Below are 22,325 nucleotides of genomic sequence, written 5' to 3' on the forward strand. Positions count from 1 at the left end.
AGGCATGCTCCACCATGCCCGGCTAATTTTGTATTTTTAGTAGAGACAGGGTTTCTCCATGTTGGTCAGGCTGGTCTCGAACTCCCGACCTCAGGTGATCCGCCCACCTCGGCCTCCCAATTCTTTTTCCTTTTTTTTTTTTTTTTTTTTTTTTTTTTTTTTTTTTTGGTATTTTTTACGGAGATGGGGTTTCGCCATGTTGTCCAGGCTGGTCTCGAACTTCTGGGCTTAAGCGGTCCGCCCGCCTCGGCCTCCCAAAGTCTGGGATAACAGGCTTGGCCCACCGCGCCCGGCCGAAGCCTGAACTCATGTTTATATCAGTTCAATTATTTTTGCGGAATTGAACCGAACCGAATGGAATGGGAGCTTGCAGAGAGCTTCTACTCAAAGCAGTTCCTAAGGCTGATGGGGTGGAAGGAAATAAACAGAACAGCTGTTGGAGTGTCCAAGTCGCCACGGAGGGGCAACCCGAGCTGCTCGCGCAGGCGCAGAGCCAGGCCCGCGAGGGGATGTGACGGTGGGCGGGGGAGGGGCGTTCCCTGGGCCCTGCCCCTCCCTGCCCTGCTTTAAAAGTTCCAGGTACCGCCACTGGGGGCGGCCGCGGCCTCCCCAGCGGCAACGGACACGGAGCTGCGCGGCCCTGGTTTCCAGCCGGGCCCTTTTCGCGGCCGGGCCCCAGCATGGCTGCCCCCACGGCTGAGGGCCTGGCAGCTGCTGCGCCCTCGCTTTCTTGACATTCCCTGGCTTCTGTGCTCTCTTCCCCAGGCCACCCCAGCAGACATGTTTGCCAAGGCCTTTCGGGTCAAGTCCAACACGGCCATCAAGGGGTCGGACAGGTGAGGGAGGAAAGGGGCCTGCTCTGCCACGGAACAACCAGACACCTCTTGGGCCCCGCTGGCCCATAGCCCTCGCTATTCTTGGCCGACATCCTCGGGTGGAGGCCGAGGGGTATGCCAGGGAAGGGACCCCAGGAGGCAAGGGTGGGTTAGACACATTTTGAGGTGAGGATGGAGGGGGACCTGGCTCTCTTTTGGATAGTCTAGTGAGTTTAAAAGAAAACGTAGTTAAGTCAGCGTTTACTGACTGCAGACTATTTAAGGTGTTGTGGAGAATGCAGAAGTGAAGGAATACAGAATTCTTGCCCTCCAAAGAGCTTAATGCCCCTTGGGAGAGATCGGATGGGATACCAAGAATTAAAAGTATAAGAGAAAAAAATGACTAGTGATTAATTCTGGCAGGAGAGACAGCTGGAAACAGGTGGGAGGGAATAAGGCACATGTGGTAAGAAGAACTGTATCTGTTCAGACAGGGTCACAAATGGAGATTGTGTTTGGAATTTTGTAACCAGTGCTTTATAGTTGTCTATAGGTCTCATGGCATAGTTATTTAATCATAAACTGGCATATTTGCGAAGCATGTATGAGAAAGGAGTGGGCCCAAGGGCTAGGCATGAGGTCAGGAAGGCAGGGCTGTTTCCTGTGTCAGGCTAACTTGGATTGTTCACTGGGCCTGTTTTCCCACCCATAAAATGGGAAGGCATACCCCAGGAATGAGTGAAAATAGATGACAATGGATGAAAAAGAGTTTAGGATGTTTCAGAAGAGTGTGTGTGAGACTAGGACATCATAAACCAGGCAATCTTTCTTTGGCCCTTGTGATTTTATAGTGAGCACTTTTGAGTTCGTTCTTGATATTTATTAAAAGTCTGTCCAGGCAGCATTCACAGTGCTGGTGTGCTTTCCACAGGAGAAAGCTTCGAGCTGATGTGACAACTACTTTCCCCACCCTTGGAACTGATCAAGTCTCTGAGTTAGTACCTGGAAAGGAGGAGCTCAACATTGTGAAGTTGTATGCTCACAAAGGGGATGCAGTGACTGTGTACGTGAGTGGTGGTAACCCCATCCTCTTTGAACTGGAGAAAAATCTGTATCCAACAGGTATGACAACAGGACGAAGATGGCCATTACCATTAGGTAGTTCTTGCCTAACATCTGCTTCTCTCTGTTTCTTCCATTGTCTCCCATAAAATAAGCAAGCACGAAATCTCCCAATACCATCCCCAAGGATCTTTATGGACCTGGTGTTCCTAGAATTGGGTCTTTCAATTCTAGGATGCAAAAGGTTTTCTCTTATGCAAAACCACTATAGGAGGGATTAAAAAAAGGGCTGACATAGTAAGTAAGGGTGGTTGCAAAGGGAAGTTCTGAGATGAAGGAACAGCGGCTGAGAAGTTTACAGTGGGTTGACTAGGAATAGAGCAGAGGTCTTGAAAAGGATGGAATTTCAGGGCATGTCTCCATGAGACGCCCAGGCTGGAGTGCAGTGGCGCAATCTCAGCTCACTGCAAGCTCCGCCTCCTGGGTTCACACCATTCTCTTGCCTCAGCCTCCCGAGTAGCTGGAACTACGGGCACCCGCCACCACACCTTGCTAATTTTTTGCATTTTTTAGTAGAGACGGGATTTCACCATGTTAGCCAGGATGATCTTGATCTCCTGACCTCGTGATCCGCCCGCCTCGGCCTCCCAAAGTGCTGGAATTACAGATGTGAGCCACCGCGCCTGGCCAAAAATATATATATATTTTAGAGACAAGGTCTTACTCTGTCACCCAGGCTGAAGTGCAGTGGTGTGATCGTAGCTAACTGTAATCTCAACCTCCTGTGCTTAAGGGATCCTCCCGCCTCAGCCTCCTGTGTAGCTGGGACTACAGGCATATGCCACCATGTCTGGCTACGTTTAAAATTTTTGGTAGAGACAAGGTCTCACTATGTTGCTCGGGCTGGTCTTGAACTCTTGAGCTCAAGTGATTTTGCTGCCTCAGTCTCCCGAAGTGTTGGGATTACAGGCATGAGCAGGGTGCCCAGCCTAAAAAATGTTTCTTAAAACTATCTGTAGCAGGATTTTCCTAAAATACTGAAAAGATATACTGTGATAGGAATAAAGCTGGATTGATAAGCTACATATCCAGCTGTTTTCATGGTGTACTTTAACCATAGGTCTCACAGGGATTTTTTAGGCTGTGAGTGGCTCTCTAGGATTCTTTGCCTTCTCTGTCACAAATCTCAGGGACTCAGTCTCCTTTTCTCTTTTCCATAGCTGCTGATACCTACTTTGTAACTTGGGGCTTTTCATCCTCCAGGGTTGTCTGCAATAGTGCAATGCAATATCCTTAGGCCACTCCTGCCCCTGATCTCACTTCCTTGCTGTACCTGAAGACAACCACAATGCTTTTTGACCTAGGGGTTTTTGCTGCTAATCACTATGGAAACAGAGGGGATAAAAATGATAAACATGGGAAAGTTTCCAAATTTTATACAGCTGGCTTCCTGTTCTTAGGCTACTTGCTTCTGAAGCCGTAAATAAAAGCTTCATTGGTTCTCTGCCCTTACTTTTTTGTCCACTGTGACCATTTTCTGCTGCTGCAATCCGGATGCCTCCAAATCTCAAGTGACACTCAGTTTCTTAGGTTTTTTCCTTCCTCAAAAATGAAACCTCTCTGGGCATCCCCTTACAACCTTCTCTTTAGCTTTGAGTTGAGTTTCTTTCCTGTATTCTAATTAAAGTGACCATAGTGTTAGGTTTTTCCATTTCTCTAGAAGATTGGCTTTTTGGTAGTAGTGTTTTCTGGATCTCTTTTTGTACAGTGTACACGCTGTGGTCCTATCCTGATCTTCTGCCAACCTTTACAACATGGCCTCTGGTGCTCGAGAAACTGGTAGGGGGAGCAGGTAAGAGGATTCTCCTATATTCTGGCTATTGGCTGAAACCTACTTAGCAAAAGCCAACTGATGTAATAAACTTACCCATTTCCTGTGTTTTTGTGGTTGAAAAATGGAATTTTTCCCCTATGTGTTTTATGTTTCTCACTTGGCTGGTTCCACACAAGATCTCTGGGCCCCTCTGGCCCTGTTGTAAGGCTTAAATAAGTGTTGTGAAAGTATTTTGTGAACCACCATGTGCTATACTGTAAATCAATAAGCTGAATTTAGGAAACTAGGACAAGACAGATCATGTTATAGGCTACTCAAACTTTTTCTTTTTTTATTTTTTGAGATGGAGTCTCACTCTGTTGCTCAGGCTGGAGTGCAGTGGCATGATCTCGGCTCACTACAACCTCTGCCTCCCAGGTTCAAGTGATTCTCCTGCCTCAGCCTCCTGAGTAACTGGAATTACAGGTGTGCACCACCACGCCTGGCTAATTTTTGTATTTTTAGTAGAGACAGGGTTTCACCATGTTGGCCAGGCTGGTCTCGAACTTCTGACCTCAAGTGAACTGCCCGCCTTGGCCTCCCAGAGTGCTGGGATTACAGGCGTGAGCCACCGCACCTGGCTAAGAGTACCTCTTTTATGCCAGAAGAATGTTAGGAGCTGAGTCTGGAGTGGAAGTCAAGGTTCCCACTTCTGGCTTAGAAACCACCATTTGAATAAAAATAAATATCCTGCTATTGGATGGGTGAAGGGGTCATCAAAAGCGTAAGCCACAGGCATAAGGCACTGCGCCCGGCCAGGACACTCAAACTCTGTTTGACCTTTAGCCCCCTAAGGGGAGAAGGTCTGATACTGAAGTTGCCATTTTTCATTTTTATTATGAATAACATAGTTGATAACTAATAACTATTTTTTTGTTGGAAGTTGCCATTTTTCATTTTTATTATGAAAAACATAGTTGATACCTAGTAACTATTTTTTTGTTGAGTGAGTGAGGAAATGATGAAGTAAAACGCAGAGTGAGATGGAGGCCGAATGCAGGTTGTGATGTTTTTTTGTTCATTGCAGATTTGATGCTGCCTGGACTGGTGATGCCCCCTGCTGGTCTGCCTCAGGTACAGAAGGGCGACCTCTGTGCCATTTCTTTGGTGGGGAACAGGTACTGTGCCAGGCAACTGTGCCTTTGGGGGAAAAACTTGTGTAAAAGAGAAGTTGGAGGGGAATGACAACTTATAAAGCATATGAACAAAAGAGTGAAAGCAAAAATCGGTTTTGGAAGAAGCAGAGTGGGCCAGCAGGAGAATGGCAGCAAACCTATGGGGAATCCATGTGCCTGGGCAGAGTGTATTTGCTGTTTGCTGTTGCTGCTCTGTTTTCTTTCAACTTAGCATTTTTATTTTATTTTATTTTATTTTATTTTTTAGATTTACAGAAGAGTTGCAAAGATAGTAGAGTTCTGAAATGCTCATTACCCAGCTTCCTCTAATGGTAGCCTCTTACATAACCACAATATAGATTATTACAACTAAGAAATTAACATTGGCAAAGTACTGCTAACTAAACTACAGACTTTATTCATATTTCCCCAGTTTTTTCACTGATATCTTCTTTCTCTTCACGTATCCAATGTAAAATACCAAATTGCATTTAGTTGTCGTGTCTCCTTAGTCTCCTGTTTGTGACCTTTTTTGTTTTTTTTTTTTGTTGTCTTTCATCACCCTCATGCTTTTTCCCTATATGCATATCATTATCCTCATCTTTTAATTATTTTTGATAGCTTTATTGATATACAGTTTACATACAGACAGGATCTCACTCTGTTGCTCAGGCTGGTCTCAAATTGTTGGCTTCAAGCGATACTCCTGCCTTGGCCTCGCAAAGAGTTGGGATCACAGGCATGAGCCACTGCGTCTAGCCTCCAATGCTTCTTTTTAAAAATAAGAAGTAATTGTATGAACAGCTCTGAAAAATTAAAAGCCTCCCTTACCCCACAATCTTTTTCTCCTAGAAATAACCATTATCATTTTGATGTGTGTCCTTCTTGTCATTGTTCTACACATATATACATGTGCGTATAAAAATACATGGCTTAGGGTATGTGTGTTTAAAAATTCAAACAAAATTATACTGTGTATGTGTTATTTTTTCACTTAATATAGTGTGGACGTTTTCTTTTTTTAATTTTTAATTTTTATTTTTATGTGGACATTTAAATACTAACAATACACATTTAACTTGAACTGTGTGTTAAATAAGAACACACAGATCTGCCAAACCTTTTTACCTGTTGTGTGGTGATGGAAGAGGCCCTCTCCTGGTGGACATTGAGGTTGCCTCCAATTTGTCTCTATTACAAACGTTATCTTATTGATGCCTCTAGGGACACTGTTGCTAGTATTTTTCCAGAGTAGATACTAAAATGCAGAATTGTTAGGTTGAAGATCATGTGTATTTTCTGTTTTCCTACAAACAAGCTGTATCAGTTTTTACACCCACCTGCAGCATATATGGAGCCTATTTCCCTATACTGTCACCAATACTGGATATGACAGGTCATCTTCATTTGTGTTATCCTAGTGAGTGAAAAATTACATCTTACTATTTTTTTTTCATGGAGATGACCAAGGTGGACTCATTATTTTGATAATTTCTTCTTTGAGAGAGAAGGAAAGAGTGATGGTAGGCATGGGAGGGGTCAGTGTTCAAAGATCTTATTTTTGCTACTCATATTATTCTATTTTCCTTGAACACTTTGGAACCAAGCACCTAGAAACTTCTGTTTACCTGTAGCAGAAATTACAGTTGAAAAGAATGATGGTGTTACCGTTTTTCTCCCCCAATATTCTATCTGAGATAGGAGGAAACTATGTAAATGGATATTTGGCCTGTTCACTTTAGCCTTTAGAGTGTATATGGGGGTGGAGCTATGGATGGTTTGTGGTGGGGGTAATGATATGAGGGGTTGTTAAAAATACAAGTCATGTTCAAGACTGGAGTTCTCAAGCCATTGACCTTTCAGGGGTAGATGAGAAAAACCTTCTTTTAAGAACTGGGAAAGAAGCCAGTTTCAGATTTTGTGGCAGGAACTGACCTATAGGTACAGTTAGCAGAGCTACCAGGTTTAAAGCAAGTTCAAGTATTGGGAACTCTCACTTGGACCCTGGCTACCTTGCCAGGCTTATGTATTATTCCCCCACTGTTATCCAGCTAGTCACCTATCCTTACAGGCAATATCTGATTGATCAATGCTTGAGTAACACTGGGCTGGCAGAGATTTCTCATCTGGGCTTTGGAAGTTTCTGTAGTTACTATATATGTGGTTGTTTTTGATATCCTGGAAACATCCAGTTCTTAGATATATAGTTACACTGAGCAACCCCTCTTATAAAGTCAACTTAGAAGGAACTTCTCTAGTTGGCCCCACTATGTGTCTCTTCTCTCTTCCCTATGGCATCCCTCAGCCTAATTTATGATATATGAATTGCCTCCCCTTTAAACTTCCTTATGGGATGGCTATGACTTCTTTAAGGTAGAGGAGATAATTTATATTTTTGAAATTAATGAAAGGGAACATTAAATATCCTTCCAAGACCCACCTGGATTTAATTCACAGCAGGAATAAAACAAAGGCAGTGATAAAGTCAATAGAGGAGTTACTAATACAGAAGTTTAGTGTTTAGTTTAATATTTGGTCAAGGGATTTTTGAAAGTAATATTTATACATAATCTGAAGAAAACTGAGAGTGGACTGAGTTTGGTTTTATGATACAAGACCTTCGAATTGGTAACCTTGGTATTTTTACCACATGTGTCAGAAGATGATCCTAACATGTGCCCTTCCCATAGATTTTCCATGACCCTGGTCTCTGGCTTCCTTCTTCTTAGAGCCCCTGTAGCCATTGGAGTTGCAGCCATGTCCACAGCTGAGATGCTCACGTCAGGCCTGAAGGGAAGGGGCTTCTCTGTGCTCCACACTTACCAGGACCACTTGTGGTGGGTACAGAGTTTCTTCTGTTTTACAGAGAACTGGGGCAGCTGGGGAGAGGATGGGGCCTGTGATTCAGGAGTGAGAGTTTTGGTCCTAGCCATGTCTTTAAGCAAGTTGCTAAGCCCAGACTTTTATTTCCTTACAAATATGAAGAAAATATTTTTTTCCCCTGTTTGGACAAGTAATGAGAGAGAACTTTATTTTCTAAGTGAATTATAGAATCTTAGACCCAAAGGAAGACCTTAGGGATCGTCTGCTCTGCCTCTCAGTACAGTGATACTCGTTTTTTTATAGCCCTGGTCAATCTGGCCCTAGCTGCGATGCACATTTTAGACATCATGTGACCCCATGATGAGTGCTTCTGAATCCAAATCACCGCAGGGTAGACCTTTAGACTCCAGGATTATAACCTGATTACTTTTATGTTATTCAGATTTCACATTCCAGACTCCTCCTCCTCATGAAAGTAACGTATTCTGACTGTAAAGGTTGCATTCTTGAGACGCGTACCTGTTCATTTTCTGGTTATTTTCTTGTCATTTTAGCAAAACAGTAAGCAGTGATTTTCTCAAAACACACATTTAGCCAAGTATTGTGGCCTGTTGGTATAGATTCATTCTTATATTTTCCAGCCCAGTCTTGGAATTATTAATTTTTTTTTTTTTTTTTTGAGATGGAGTCTCGCTCTGTCGCCCAGGTTGGAGTGCAGTGGCGTGATCTCAGCTCACTGCAAGCTCCACCTCCCGGTTCACTCCATTCTCCTGCCTCAGCCTCCTGAGTAGCTGGGACCACAGGTACCTCCCACCACGCCCGGCTAATTTTTTGTATTTTTAGTAGAGACGGGGTTTCACCATGTTAGCCAGGATGGTCTCGATCCGTTGACCTTGTGATCCACCCACCTCGGCCTCCCAAAGTGCTGGGATTACAGGTGTGAGCCACTGCGCCCAGCCTTTTTTTTTGAGATGGAGTTTTCCTCTTGTTGCCCAGGCTGGAGTGCAGTGGCGCAATCTCAGCTCACTGCAACCTCTGCCTCTCGGTTCAAGTGATTCTCCTACCTCAGCCTCCCGAGTAGCTGGGATTACAGGCTTGTGCCCACAACATCCGGCTAATTTTTTTGTTTTTAGTAGAGACAGGGTTTCACCGTGTTGGCCAGGCTAGTCTCGAACTCCTAACCTCACGTGATCTGCCCATCCAGGCCTCCCAAAGTGCTGAGATTACAGGCGTGAGCCACCGCTCCCCGCCGGACTTACTGATTTTACAAGTACTGGCCAAGCCCTCCTTTGCTGGAGGTACAAGCTCATTTTTGCCTGTTTTTAGATATTTGAGGGCTGATGACTGATGTTCTCCTAGCACCTTGTTGTTTAACTATCAGTCTGGGCAACAGCAATCAAGATCAGGTTGTCTAAGTTGTTTTAGCAGCAGCTGCTTTGGTTCTTTCGCTGCACCTTGAAAAAAATATTTATGGTATTTACCTGATCAGAATAGCCTAAACATACCCTTTGGCTTTACTGTGAACAACACTGAGAAGCCTTGCCATAACTATTAGTTAAAACTTAGTTTGATTTGCATAATGTTGGCTAAGATAAAGTTTTTTACTGCTCTGTGTGCTTTGCTATGTGGCATCACCTGTTTTCCTGTCTTCCTAAGGCTTAGTGGCATAAAACCATGGCAATCTCTGCTTTCCACGTTAGACTGCATTTGATGTAACACAGAAGCCACTGATTTTGCAGTCCTTGAGCAGTCCAGGTGTTTGTGTTTTATTACATATGCTGAGCCGTGGGTTTGCATTTCACCAAACAGATATTACAGATGCATTCGCGATCTTAATGTTCATATTTAATTCAGATTGGTTTCGTTATTAACTCAGATGAAGGGAACATTTTTGGGAGTTTATCTTAAACTCCTTTTTCTTTAATCTTTCTCAGTCTTGGGATGTCTATTAATAGTATTATTCTTTTGGGATAGGGAGGAGACAAGATTTATTCTCCCCATTTCAGAGATGGAGAAACTGAGGCATGGAAATTTTGGGGGCCCAGAATTGAAAGTACGCTTGAGATGAGGGCACAGGCTCTCTGCCCCCTCCTGGCCACTCCTGCCTGTTGGCTCTCTGCTGTCTCTGACCTCACTGCTGACTCCTCTGTGGCCAGGGCTGGAGAGTATTGGAGCTGCTGCTTGATGTTTCTGACATGAGATTTTTCCAGGCGGTCTGGAAACAAGTCCTCTCCACCTTCCATTGCTCCACTGGCCATGGATTCAGCAGATCTCAGTGAAGAGAAGGGGTCTGTCCAGATGGACTCCACCCTGCAGGGAGACATGAGGCACATGACCCTGGAGGGGGAAGAGGAGAATGGGGAGGTTCACCAGGCACGTGAAGACAAGTCTCTCTCAGAAGCCCCAGAAGACACCAGCACCAGGGGCCTGAACCAAGACTCCACAGATAGCAAAACGCTTCAAGGTATAACTTTAGGAGGAGAAGAGCCCATCTCCCCACCTCTCAATTTAGGAGCCTGACGAGCTCCACTCCACTGCTGACTAGAATGGCCCTTAAGCTCCCGGGGGAGGAGGGGAAGGTCCTTATTTTCTGTGAGGGTGGCGCAGCAGCCCTTTCACATCTTGTTTTTGAATCCTTTCCACATAAGTCACGTCTTCCTGGGAGCTAATCTGCCCTGGCATTTGCCTGTCTTCAGCTACAAAGCCCTCCAAGGTTTCTTCTGGCTCAACTTCTCTGGGTGAACACTCCTAGCTTGGTGGGACTTTGTGGCTTGACTCCTTCTCTGGGGTCAACCCTCTTTAAAGGCTCAGTGCTCAAGAGAGGCTGGGAGCTTTGGTACCTGGGAATGGGTTCCTTTCAGAGCCAAGCGGGTGAGGTAGGGATGAAGCTGGGGGTCGTTTTCTTGTACCAGGTGTTCTGTATCCCTCAGGAAGGATGTGGCTCTTGTCTTTTCCCTGCAGAACAAATGGATGAGCTGTTACAGCAATGCTTCTTACATGCCTTGAAGTGCCGAGTCAAAAAGGCTGACCTCCCTTTACTCACCAGCACTTTCCTTGGCAGCCACATGTTCTCCTGCTGGTATGGAAAGCACTGATGTGGGCTGGAGGCCGGGGCCGGGGTCTCACGTGTGCTCCTTGGTAGTAGGACAGAATGGGGCCAATGCAGGGACTGGTTGAGGGACATGCTGTGGAAAGAGTGGAGGGAAGGCTTATCTGACAAATACATTAGTTCCTGGGTTCTAAAAAGTTAATTCTTAGCTTGCTGGGCTGTTAAAACAAAATCTTAAATTTTAGCCAATGAAAGGATATTGAGGACCGGAAAGTTAAAATTCCTGAGATTCCGTGAACACTGCCTCTGCCGTGGGGGTTCTGGGCAACCTCACAAATCGGGCAGCGTGTCCTCTGCAGGAAGTGTCCCAGGGCAGCCTCTTTGTCAGGAATCTTCTTCTGGAACATTCAACCTCCTCACACTTCTGAAAAGTATGTGGGGGGCCACATTAGGTTTTATTAGGAGGAAGAATTGGTGTGAACACCCCCCGTCCCGGCCCACCCCATCCAAAACACAAGCCACCAGGAGTGGTATTATTGCGTGTAGATAGAACCTGGATTTTGAAGACAGAGCTGTCTGTACTCAACTGCTAGGTCTCCAGGGTGTTCAAGCAATGTGCATTTTAGCTTGTTACTGGGCTTCTCTGAGTCCTAATTTCTAATAATCATGGGATTGCTGTAAAGATTACATAGCCTGAACCATAATAAGCATTCAGTAAATACTATCATGTCAGGAGGTTTGCTTATTGATTTTTACCCTGAGATTGAATTTATTTATTTATTTATTTTTTGTTTTGAGACACAGTTTCACTCTGTCACCCAGGCTGGAGTACAGTGGCGTGATCTCGGCTCACTGCAACCCCTGCCTCCCAGGTTCAAGAGATTCTCCTGCCTCAGCCTTCCCGAGTAGCTGGGATTACAGGCACATGCCACCATGTGCAGCTAATTTTTGTATTTTTAGTAAAGATGGGGTATCACCATGTTGCCCAGGCTGGTCTTGAACTCCTAACCTCAAGTGATCCGCCTGCCTCGGCCTCCCGTAGTGCTGGGATTATAGGCGTGAGCCACTGTGTCCGGCCTGAATTTATTTCTTTTTGAGAATCTGGCTGTGGTTTTTTAAAAAAGTGATTCTTAATGTAATGTCTTCCCATTTATACTTGGGTGTATTTAAGCTATCCTGTACAAATGTGGTGTCTGGAGTGTGTGGAGGGATACTTGGTAATCTGTTCTGACTTTCTTGGGTTGCAAATATATGGTAAAGGGGCCCCAGAATATTCTGTAGGATAGGATTCTGGGATGGATTCTAGAAGGACTCCTCGAGAATCCACTGCTATTGCGTGTCATGTTTTGAGAGAAGATGTAAGCTTTTATCAGGAATGTCCTCTCCAAAACTAATTGCTGTAGTGCAGGGGTCAGCATGTTTTTCTGTAAAGGGCCAGATAGTAAATATGAATATTTTCAGTTTTGCAGGCCATACCATCTCTGTTGCAACTGCTCGATGCTGCCATTGTAGCACTAATGTGACCATAGACAGTAGATAATTAGTTGGCCAGACCTGACCCCAGGATGCGGCTTGCTGGGCCCCACTCCAGGCCTGGCTGCCCACAGTGTGAGTTTGCTGTTGCAACTTTGGAGGCCACAGAAGGTTGTCTGGTCTGGGAGGAATCTAAGGCTGTATCCAATGCGGTAGCCACTGGCCACATGTCGCTATTTTCAGTTTAAATTAATTTAAAGTAAATAAAATTTAAAATTCAGTTCCCTTGGTCACATTAGTCACACTTCAAGTACTTACTACCCACATGTGGCTAATGGCTGCCCTGTTAGACAACACAGAGAACATTCCACGTCTATGGAAAGTTCTCTTGAACAGCACTGATTTAGAATGTCCCATAGTCTGCGTCCCTCTCTGCTGTCATCCCTGGGCAGAGAGTTCTGGCACAGTGGCCTCTCTCTGAAGGTGGGGGAGGAAGGCTGAGGAAAAAGGCCCTCCTCTCAGTGTCAGGCAGGTCCCAGTATGACTGCTCATTGGTTTAATTTGCCTTTTCCATCTGCCATCAGCCCCGAAGGACGACAACTGGACATAAAGAAGTCAAGCTACAAAAAGGTAAGCAAGGATCTTCTTTGCAGACCCATGCAGAGAGTTGTGTAGGGGCACATATGACATAAGCCAGATGGATGCTGGGGAAGCCTTGTCTACCAGGCTCAGTCTAGAATTAAGCTTTTTGACTCCAAGTGTAAGGGGGAAGAAAGAAACTCTCCCCGGGCTGAAGCAGTTGGTGGCACCCACTTTCCTTTCTCCTTTGACCCCTTTATATCTGATTAGAGTTCTGAACGGCCTCACTGGTTAGTCTCTAGCAGCTTCTTGCTCCCTGGCCCTCAGGTTGGGGGCCTCCCAGTTCCTGGTTGATGAAGGCAGGGGCTGTCTCATATCCCTGCACAGTCCCTGCCTAGCTCACTCTGGCACATCCTGGGTGCTCAGTATGTGTGTGGAATCAATGAAGTCCCCTACCACTGGCCCTCTCTCCCTTAGCTCTCTAAGTTCCTGCAGCAAATGCAGCAGGAGCAGATTATACAGGTGAAGGAGCTGAGCAAAGGGGTGGAGAGCATTGTGGCTGTGGACTGGAAACACCCGAGGTGAGTGCAGGGGGCCTGTCACTGTAGCCCAGCTGGCCCCAGGGCACCTGGGCCACGGACTGGGGATTGCTGAGATGCTAGTATAAAATGTGTTTTTTCTTTCCTTCTGCTGGGTTTTAGGATTACATCTTTCGTCATACCCGAGCCCTCCCCGACCTCCCAGACTATCCAGGAGGGTAGCAGGGAACAGCCCTATCACCCTCCAGATATAAAACCCCTCTACTGTGTCCCAGCCAGCATGACCCTGCTCTTCCAGGAGTCTGGCCACAAGTGAGTTTTTGGAGAGCAGCCCTTCTCTGCCTGCTTGGTGTTCTGGCCTACAGTTCCTCTCAACCTGAGTAGTGCTCTTTTGCGACTGGCAAAACCTGCTCTGCCCCTGTTCTCCCCTTCTCCAAAATCCAGCTTCCAGCCTTCTTCCCTGGGCAAGTTCCTCTGGACTAAATGAACGAGTAGGTCTCACCCTTTTCTGCCTGTAATTATTCTTCACATGGTCATGCTCACTTCAGTCAGGAAAAGGGAAGAAACTAGAGGCCGAAAGCTAAGGAAAGTTCCCTGCTCAGCAGGGAGTGAGTCTGGGCGTCTGCATTTTTGTCTCATGGCACAGCATGAACTAACCCCTGGGTCACTTCTCCTCACCTAGGAAGGGGAGCTTTCTGGAGGGCAGTGAGGTCCGAACGATCGTCATTAACTACGCCAAGAAAAATGACCTGGTTGATGCAGACAACAAAAAGTGAGTGCATGAGAAGCACCAGATCTGTCTTATTGGGTCTTTGTCTTTATCAGACATAGACACATTTGGGGAGGATGTCTGGGAGGGAGAATAGAAAACCATAGCATCTTAGAGGTAATTAAGATCAGTGGTTTCCAAACCATGGGCTGTGGACACTCAGAGTTATTGTCTGGGGTGTTCAGATCCATGTATACGATCAACATTGACTACAGACTAAGTAAATATTCTCTCACAAATACCCATGAATCATCTTTAATTGGCTATTGTGAGGAATAAAATGCAAGCTTACAAAGAATTTACTGAAGTCATCATAGCTTTAGGTATTTATTTTTATTGATAGATATTTGTACATATTTATGGGGTGCACGTGGTATTTTGTTACATGCACAGAGTGTATAACGATCAAGGCAGGGTATTTGGGGTATCATCACCTTGAGTATTTACCATTTCTATGTGTCGGGAACACTGTAAGTCCTCTTTTCTAGCTATTTTGACATACACAATACATTGTTGTTAACTACAGTCACTTTACTCTGCTCTCAAAGATTAAACTTATTTCTTCTATCTAACTGTATATTTGTACCCATTATGGTATTATTTTCTTAAAAGGAGATACAGATGGTAAACTACCAGATGAAGAGAGTTCCATTAATTGTTTTTTACTTTAATGGCCGGGCACTGTGGCTTATGTCTGTAATCCCAACATTTTTGTAGGTCAAGGCGGGAGGATTGCTTGAGGCCAGGGGTTTGAGACCCACCTGAGCAGCATGATGAAACCCTGTCGCTACAAAAAATACAAAAATTAGCCGGGCATGGTAGGGCATGCCTGTAGTCTCAGCCACTTGGGAGGTTGAGGTGGGAGGATCCCTTGAGCCCAAGAGGTTGAGGCTGCAGTGAGCAATGATGATGCCACTGCACTGCAACCTGGGTGATACAGTGAAACCCCATCTCAAAAAAAATTTTTTTTTTCACTTTAAAAAAACATCATCATGATAAAAAAGTTGAGACATACCAGCCTAATCTAATACCTTCATTTTATTTTATGTTTTATTTTTATTTTTGAGACAGAGTTTTGCTCTTGTTGCCCAGGCTGGAGTGCAATGGTACAATCTGTGCTCACTGCAACCTCTGCCTCCCAGGTTCAAGCGATTCTCCTGCCTCAGCCTCCCGAGTAGCTGGAATTACAGGGATGTGCCACCATGCCTGGCTAATTTTTGTATTTTTAGTAGAGACGGGGTTTCACCATGTTGGCCAGGCTAGTCTTGGACTCCTGACCTCAAGTGATCCACCCATCTCGGCCTCCCAAAATGCTGGGATTACAGGCGTGGGCCACTGTGCCCGGCCCTATTTTTAGTAGAGATGGGGTTTTACCATGTTGGCCAGGCTGGTCTTGAACTTCTGACCTCAGGTGATCCTCCCGCCTCAGCCTCCCAAAGTGCTGGGATTACAGGCGTGAGCCACTGCACCTGGCCAACACCTTCATTTTAAAGATCCCCACTTCCTTTCTTTCTTCCTCACTAGCCAATTTTGATGCTAAGCTTAGAAAGCTGTGGTCACATGCTTAGTTAGTAGCAAAGGCTCCTGATCTTCAAATTTATCCTATCTCACTTTCCCTTCCACCTCCTGCTTTTCCTGGGAAAGCATTCGTGTATCTCCCACCCATAAGGTACATTGCCTTTTGGACTGTGGGCCCATAATTGATTCATATCCTGAATGTCTATAAAGGCCATATGAGAGATGAATCCTGAGTTAGCCTTCAGGTCAGAAGGGGCAAGTCTAGGATTTCTTCATTGCCTCTTCTTTCCCTTTAGTCTTGTGAAATTGGATCCCATCCTATGTGACTGCATCTTAGAGAAAAATGAACAGCATACAGTCATGAAGCTTCCATGGGACAGTCTTCTGACCAGGTAACGAGCATTGGCAGTCCCTCTCCAACTTTTCTATCCCCTCGCCTTAATGTTGATCACATTGAACTTTAATACTGTCACTATCTTAGCCTTTGATTTTCTTTCTGTAATTCATACCAAGTCAGTCTACATAAACACAGGCTTGAGGAACTCTGATTTGGGGGGTCTTTGGAACAATTTGAGCCAATATGACATGGGAGAGCTTGAAAGGAAGAACAAAAAGGAACATTAATTAAAAATAAGAACTTCAGGCAGGCGTAGTGGTGCATGCCTGTAGTCCCAGCACTTTGGGAGGCGGAGGCGGTAGGATTGCTTGGGCCCAGGAGGTGGAGGCTGCATTGAGCCATGTTCATGTCACTGCACCCCAGCCTGGGTGACAAGGTGAGACCCTGTCTCAAAAAAAGAACTTACTCTGTTAAAGTCAGGGCATTAAAAAAAATAAGAAAAAATAAGAACTTCAATAAGCTGCAGAAGCAAAAGAAGGCGGGGGGAAAGTGTCTTAAAGTCTTTAAAGGAAAAATTTTTAATATTCCTTCTTTTCCACATAACTGAAAATAGTTTATTGTCAGGAGTCAGCAAACTACAGCCCGTGGGTCAAATCTGGCCTGCCACCTGTTTTTGTAAATAAAGTTTTATTGGAACACAACCATATCCATTTATGTGTTTTCTGTGCGCTGGTTTTATGCTATAATGGCAGAACTGAGTAGTTGTAAGAGACCAGGTGACTGGCAGAACCAAAAATATTTACTGTCTAGCCCTTTATAGAAAAAGTTGTTGATCCTGATATATGTGATAGCAAGAGAAAACTTGGTTAGATAAAAGGTAGAAACTCCTCGTGATAAAAGTTGTCTATAAAACATGTCAGAAATGTGAAGCAGCCCTCGCAGGCAATGGGCCACTTAAGGCACATTCTTGAGACAGGTAGTAGCCTCCACAAGGCAGACTGGGCAGATTCTCAAAAGGCCAGGTCAGTGGACCGTTTCCAGGGGCCTAAGTCACTGATGTCCCATCTTTGAATCAGTGGGTGTCAACCTTGGCCGCATTTTAGGGAGCTTTAAAAAATACATAGCCCTAGTCAGAGATACAGATTTCATTGATCTGGGCTGCAGCTCCCTAGGGATTTGAATGATTCTAATGTGCAGCCAAGGTTGTGAACCTGCAATTTCAGCCTACACCTAACTGCCTGCTGGTAGTGGGGTATGAGGAAATGGTTTCTGTTGGCTTTATCAGTTTGCAACTCATAACTTCTGTTTCAGGTGTTTGGAAAAATTACAGCCTGCCTATCAAGTGACCTTTCCCGGACAAGAGCCCATTGTGAAGAAAGGGAGAATCTGTCCAATTGACATCACCCTAGCACAAAGAGCGTCTAATAAAAAGGTAATTTTAAAAAGACACAATGTTCAAGGAGAGTGATTTAATGTTCTTGCCAAGTTCTGGTCTCCCTAATGTGATTGGAGGTTTTTAGATTGGCCTCAAACACATCAAAGATTTTTTTATGAAACACCCGTGTTTATGTGCCTGGGCTGGGCTCTGTATGAAACAGGTAAAGCTGACCCCGCTCACTGACTGCCCTCTAGCATTTTGTTCTAGGAAACTTGCTAGAGCCTGGTTCCAAAAGTAAACAAGATTTTATTTTTATTTTTTTCTTAGAACTATGTTATGGACATTCAGCTCCCACATATTCTTTCACCTCTTAGGCCTTGCTCAATGAAAATAACTTGTAAAAAACTTGCTGAAGGAACTGAGTGTGTTTAGCTTGGCAACACAAAATTGTGGGGAACCAATGACATCTCAAATATGTGCAAAGCTGTCCCCTGGCAAAGTAGGGCACTTATTCTATATGCCTTGAAAGGACAGAAATAGGATTATTGGGTGGAAATGCCAAGAAGACAGACTTGAGTTCAAAATAAAGAACTTTGTAGTAGTGTACAGTTACGAGCATGGGCTTTGGATAGTACTGGGTTCAAATGCAGCCGTTGCCTCACTGCCTGACCTTGAGCATGTTACTTCATTTCTTTTTGTCTGAGTTTTACTCTGTGAAAAATGGGGATAATACCTACCTGGTAAGGCATTGTGAGGATCAAATGAAGGCGTATACATGGCTGAAGCACTTAGAATGTACTTGGCATATAAATACTTGGTTCTAAATAATTGAGAACCAGTAATGATAATCTTTACAATAATTAGTAATAGTCACTATTTATTGAGTGTTTAATTATGTGCCAGACACTGAACTAAATAATTTTCATATATATAGTTTATGTAAACACTAATTTTCTGTTAATAATGACAAATAGAATTGTCCATAATTGAAATTGGTGCTTCATAAAATAGTGAATTTTTTTCTGGAGAGTCTGCAAGCAAAAATTAGGTGAGCACTTGTCAGGGGAGGATGTAGTTGGGGGTTCATGCATCAGGTGGGCAATTGGAAGAGATACGTCCTCTAAAGTCTTATTGATTCTAAGATTTTCTGGGTCTGGAGCTCATTGACAAGCGTAAGGCTAGTTGGAGCTTTTATAGTCTTTATTGATAGCAGTCATCCCCCACACACCCCTGATAGTAATACACTTTACTATCTGTAGTCATGAATGAGAAAGAATTTGTTTTAAAGCAACAAGGGGGAGAATTGTGATATTTTAAAAGCACTAACATTTTTCTTTTTTATCTCAAAGTCACATACTTGTCATTTGTGAAGCTGAATAACAGAAGAATGCATGTGTTGCTGACTAGATTCTTGATATTAAGGAGCTATTGTTTGTTAATTTATTTTTAGGTGTGATGATGGTTTTGTTTTTATGTTTAAATGAGCCTTGTCTTTTGGAGATACATACTGAAATATTTATAGATGAAATGATCTGATGTCTGGGGAGGTTTGCTTTAAAGTAATAGAGGAGTGGGGAGTAGACAGGGGTATAGATGAATCAAGGTTGGCCATGAGTTGGTAATTGTTGAAACTGGTGATAGGTACATGTGGGTTTATATACTATTCTGCTTTCATTTATGTTTTGAATTCTCCAAATAAAACTTAAAAAAGAAGTAGACATTCTGTGTGATACAGAGAGTATCTGTCCCTCTAAATATGTAATACATATATTGGATGGGGTAGAGAGAATCAATTTAGAAGCACAAAAATAAGTGATTTGGATTTAAAAAGTACTAGGGTTATAGGAATGGTGAACCATCAGAGAACACAGGGGCTCAGAAGGCTGCTGAGGCTCTGGAAAGCCCTCTGGAGGGAAGGGAATGCAGTCACCACCGTCAGTCTCTGTCCCCACTGTCCCCCCAGGTGACCGTGGTCCGGAACTTGGAGGCCTATGGTCTGGACCCATACTCAGTGGCTGCCATCCTTCAGCAGCGATGCCAGGCTAGCACCACCGTCACTCCTGCCCCTGGGGCCAAGGACAGCCTTCAGGTGCAGATCCAGGGAAACCAGGTCCACCACCTCGGCTGGCTATTGCTTGGTGAGCATCCCCTCTGAAGAGTGGAGGCATTGGTCTAGCTCAGCAAAGACCTTCCTGCCAAATCAACTTGCATAAGACACACACACACACACACACACTCTCTCTCTCTCTCTCTCTCTCTCTCTCTCTCTCCATTTAGTTTTTAGTAGCTATTTAGAGAAGAGGGAACCAGTGTTTGAATCAGATCCTTTGGCTCCTTCCAAATTCAGTGTTTTCTCTTCCACTATTAGAGTAGTTTTCTTCCTGGTTGGTCCCTTTCTATAAAACATATGGCGAGCACCCAAACTTTTGTGCTAGGCCCATTGTTGGGGTTTTTGCAGGCATCTCTCTTAATCATAATGATGCTGCAGAGCTGTTATCTGTTTTGCAGATGAGGAAACTGAGGCCCAGAGAGGTTCCGTACCTTGCCCTGAGATCCTCTGACTCTTGAGTGATACAGCTGGGCACGAGACTTTTTTAGACTCCAGAGTCTAAGTTTTTTTTTTTTTTTTTTGAAACAGAATCTCGCTCTGTCACCCAGGCTGGAGTGCAGTGGCGCAATCTTGGCTCACTGCACTCACTGCAGCCTCCACCTTCCAGGTTCCAGTCATTCCCCTGCCTCAGCCTCCCGAGTAGCTGGGATTATAGGCGCATGCCACCACGGCCAGCTAATTTTTGTATTTTTAGTAGATATGGGGTTTCACTATGTTGACCAGGCCAGTCTTGAACTCCTGACCTCAGATGATCCGCCTGCCTCGGCCTCCCAAAGTGCTAGGATTACAGGCTTGAGCCACCATGCCTGGCCTAAAGCCTAAGTTCTTTCTACTAACTGGGTAACACAGCCTCCCGTTTTTCCTCACTTCAAACCAGCCTTCACATCTCTGCCTGAGTCAGCTTTCTTAAACAAATATGATCACATCACTCCCTTCTAAAAAACTTTGTATGCCTCTTCAATGCCTTCAGAATTAACTCCTAAGCTCAATAAACAAGACCCTCCCAGCCTGACCCCAGCCTTCCCTGCCAGGCTCTCTCTGGCAGCTCCTACACCCATGTTGCAGGCACCCGCTGTCCTGGTCTCCTTGCAGTTCCCCAGATTCTCCTTGCATGTTCACCCACATGTGCTTCCGCCTGGGCTATCCCCTTGCCTAAGATGCCCTCCCACGCCCAAGCCCACCTGACCTCAGAGGCTCACTGGCCCAGCCCAGGGGTCCTGGGAGGCCTGAGCCTAAATTAGCATTTTAAACATTGCTAATGTAGCACTTTCCAATTGTGTTTATATTTCTGGTTAATGTCTGCAGCTTGGCTAATTTTTTCTAATGTCTGAACCTCCTGCCAGACTGAGCTGCATGAGCCAGAAACCTTGCCTTTTTCATCCTCAGGGCCTGGCGGATAGTAAGTGCTCATTTAGGCAAATGTATTCCATGGCCTATGGCAGTACCTGACAGTTAACTTCTAGAGTTGAGCCTCTTTATGTGAAGAACCCCATACAAGGTACTGAGAAGAAATGTTATGAGCAAGAGCGAGGAGCACAGACTGAACAGACACATTCTCTCTCGTGAAAAAATTATAAATGCCTGAAATACACCCAGAAAGTAGCTCTCATTGTGAAAATTTCAGAAATATACACATCAGCTGTGAGGTGTAGGCGTAAGTGGTCAGTCCTGAAATTGAGTTTGAGCTGGGTGGAATGACATTGTGAGGCAACGGGGACTGGTGGAGGGCCAGCCGGGGAGCAAGGTCATGCTCCGCTGAGGAGTGTGTGCTTTTTGGATTGTAGAAGAGTATCAGCTCCCTCGAAAACACATCCAAGGTCTAGAAAAGGCCCCCAAACCTGGCAAGAAGAAGTGACAGACTCTTTTGTCTCACGTGGTGGATCCGGTGGAAATCCAAGCTCTGGGCTGGTAATTTTTATGAGCATTTTCAGCTTTTGCAAATACAAAATATAATTCTTTACAAAAATAAATTTTTATTCTAATCTAAATCTGACTTCCCTCTTGTTTCCTCCACTTAGCTAAAATGTACTAATTTTTGAAGTCGGGAGTATTCTAAATGGACAGAAGAGGTCACGGTGGCTGCCATTCTGCCCACGTGGTTTCAATGGTTTCATTCCTTCCCTGCTTTCCAGGCAGGCCAGCCCATTCAGAGTTCGGACAGGTGGGGCCTTCCTCTTTTTAAAGACCTTCTACCAAATATCCTACTGCCTAATTAACTTCCTAGCCCCAAAATAGTTCCTTCACATCTCTAAAGGGTTAGTCACGTAGAAAACAGATCCCAGCTGTTCTCTGTCATCAATCAAAGAAACAGAAGAAAGAATTGACCCTAAATTGCAGTAGAATTTAGGCTAGATAGAAATCAGAAACAGTATACAGGCATATTAGGACATGGGTTTCTATAGGACAGTGATTCTTCCCCAACTTTAGGACACTGCCACTAACTGGTAAATTTGTGATGTAACTCCAAGATGACAGCTTTGTTACAGTGAAGAGTCTTATCCAACACATGCCCTCTTCAGCCCCAACTTCTTAACGTGGAGGTCATGGAAGGGGTCTTTAATAGGTCTTTAGAGGATCCATGAACTCCCTGAAATGGTGCACAGATTTTGTACGATCATTTTCCTGAGAGATGGACCATGCTTTCATCAAATTACCAAAGGGATCACTTGATGCCAGAAAGGTACAGAACCACTGCGCTGGTCCCTGCTCAGTTTATGGAATCATTTCACTGACTGGATCTCTCCTTGTACAATAGGAGGGAGAACTGGGCTAAATTCCCTGAGTTTCTGGGTTTTACCATTAAGAGACAGTTGCACTTCAGTTTACTTGTTTCTTTCTCTTCTCAGTTTTTCTCAAACTGAGATAAGAAAGGCTTAAAAATATCC

At 44.6% G+C, this 22,325-nt stretch overlaps 1 protein-coding gene across 3 annotated transcripts; it reads left to right on the forward strand.

Annotated features, from left to right (window-relative positions):
- Positions 1-563: 563 nt before the first annotated feature.
- On the forward strand, positions 564-21,433 carry EIF2D (eukaryotic translation initiation factor 2D). 3 transcript variants are annotated; one of them, NM_001202487.1, is given in 15 exon segments: positions 574-836; positions 1,747-1,937; positions 3,646-3,729; positions 4,778-4,868; positions 7,595-7,702; positions 9,899-10,152; positions 10,650-10,767; positions 12,795-12,840; positions 13,267-13,370; positions 13,491-13,640; positions 14,011-14,100; positions 15,912-16,007; positions 17,264-17,384; positions 19,294-19,468; positions 21,225-21,433. In NM_001202487.1, coding segments are annotated over 15 exon segments (1,755 nt in total). In that variant the 5' UTR covers positions 574-780; the 3' UTR covers positions 21,296-21,433.
- The last annotated feature ends 892 nt before the right edge of the window (positions 21,434-22,325 follow it).

This window comes from Pan troglodytes, chromosome 1 (assembly GCF_028858775.2).
Source record: "Pan troglodytes isolate AG18354 chromosome 1, NHGRI_mPanTro3-v2.0_pri, whole genome shotgun sequence".
Taxonomy (NCBI): Eukaryota; Metazoa; Chordata; class Mammalia; order Primates; family Hominidae; genus Pan; species Pan troglodytes.

Coding starts and splice junctions, on each gene's coding strand:
- EIF2D (XM_009441334.4), top strand. CDS start 781: ATGTTTGCCAAGGCCTTTCGGGTCAAGTCCAACACGGCCATCAAGGGG. Junction 12,841..13,266: donor AGAAGTCAAGCTACAAAAAG/GTAAGCAAGGAT, acceptor TCTCTCCCTTAG/CTCTCTAAGTTCCTGCAGCA. Junction 14,101..15,911: donor GTTGATGCAGACAACAAAAA/GTGAGTGCATGA, acceptor CTTTCCCTTTAG/TCTTGTGAAATTGGATCCCA.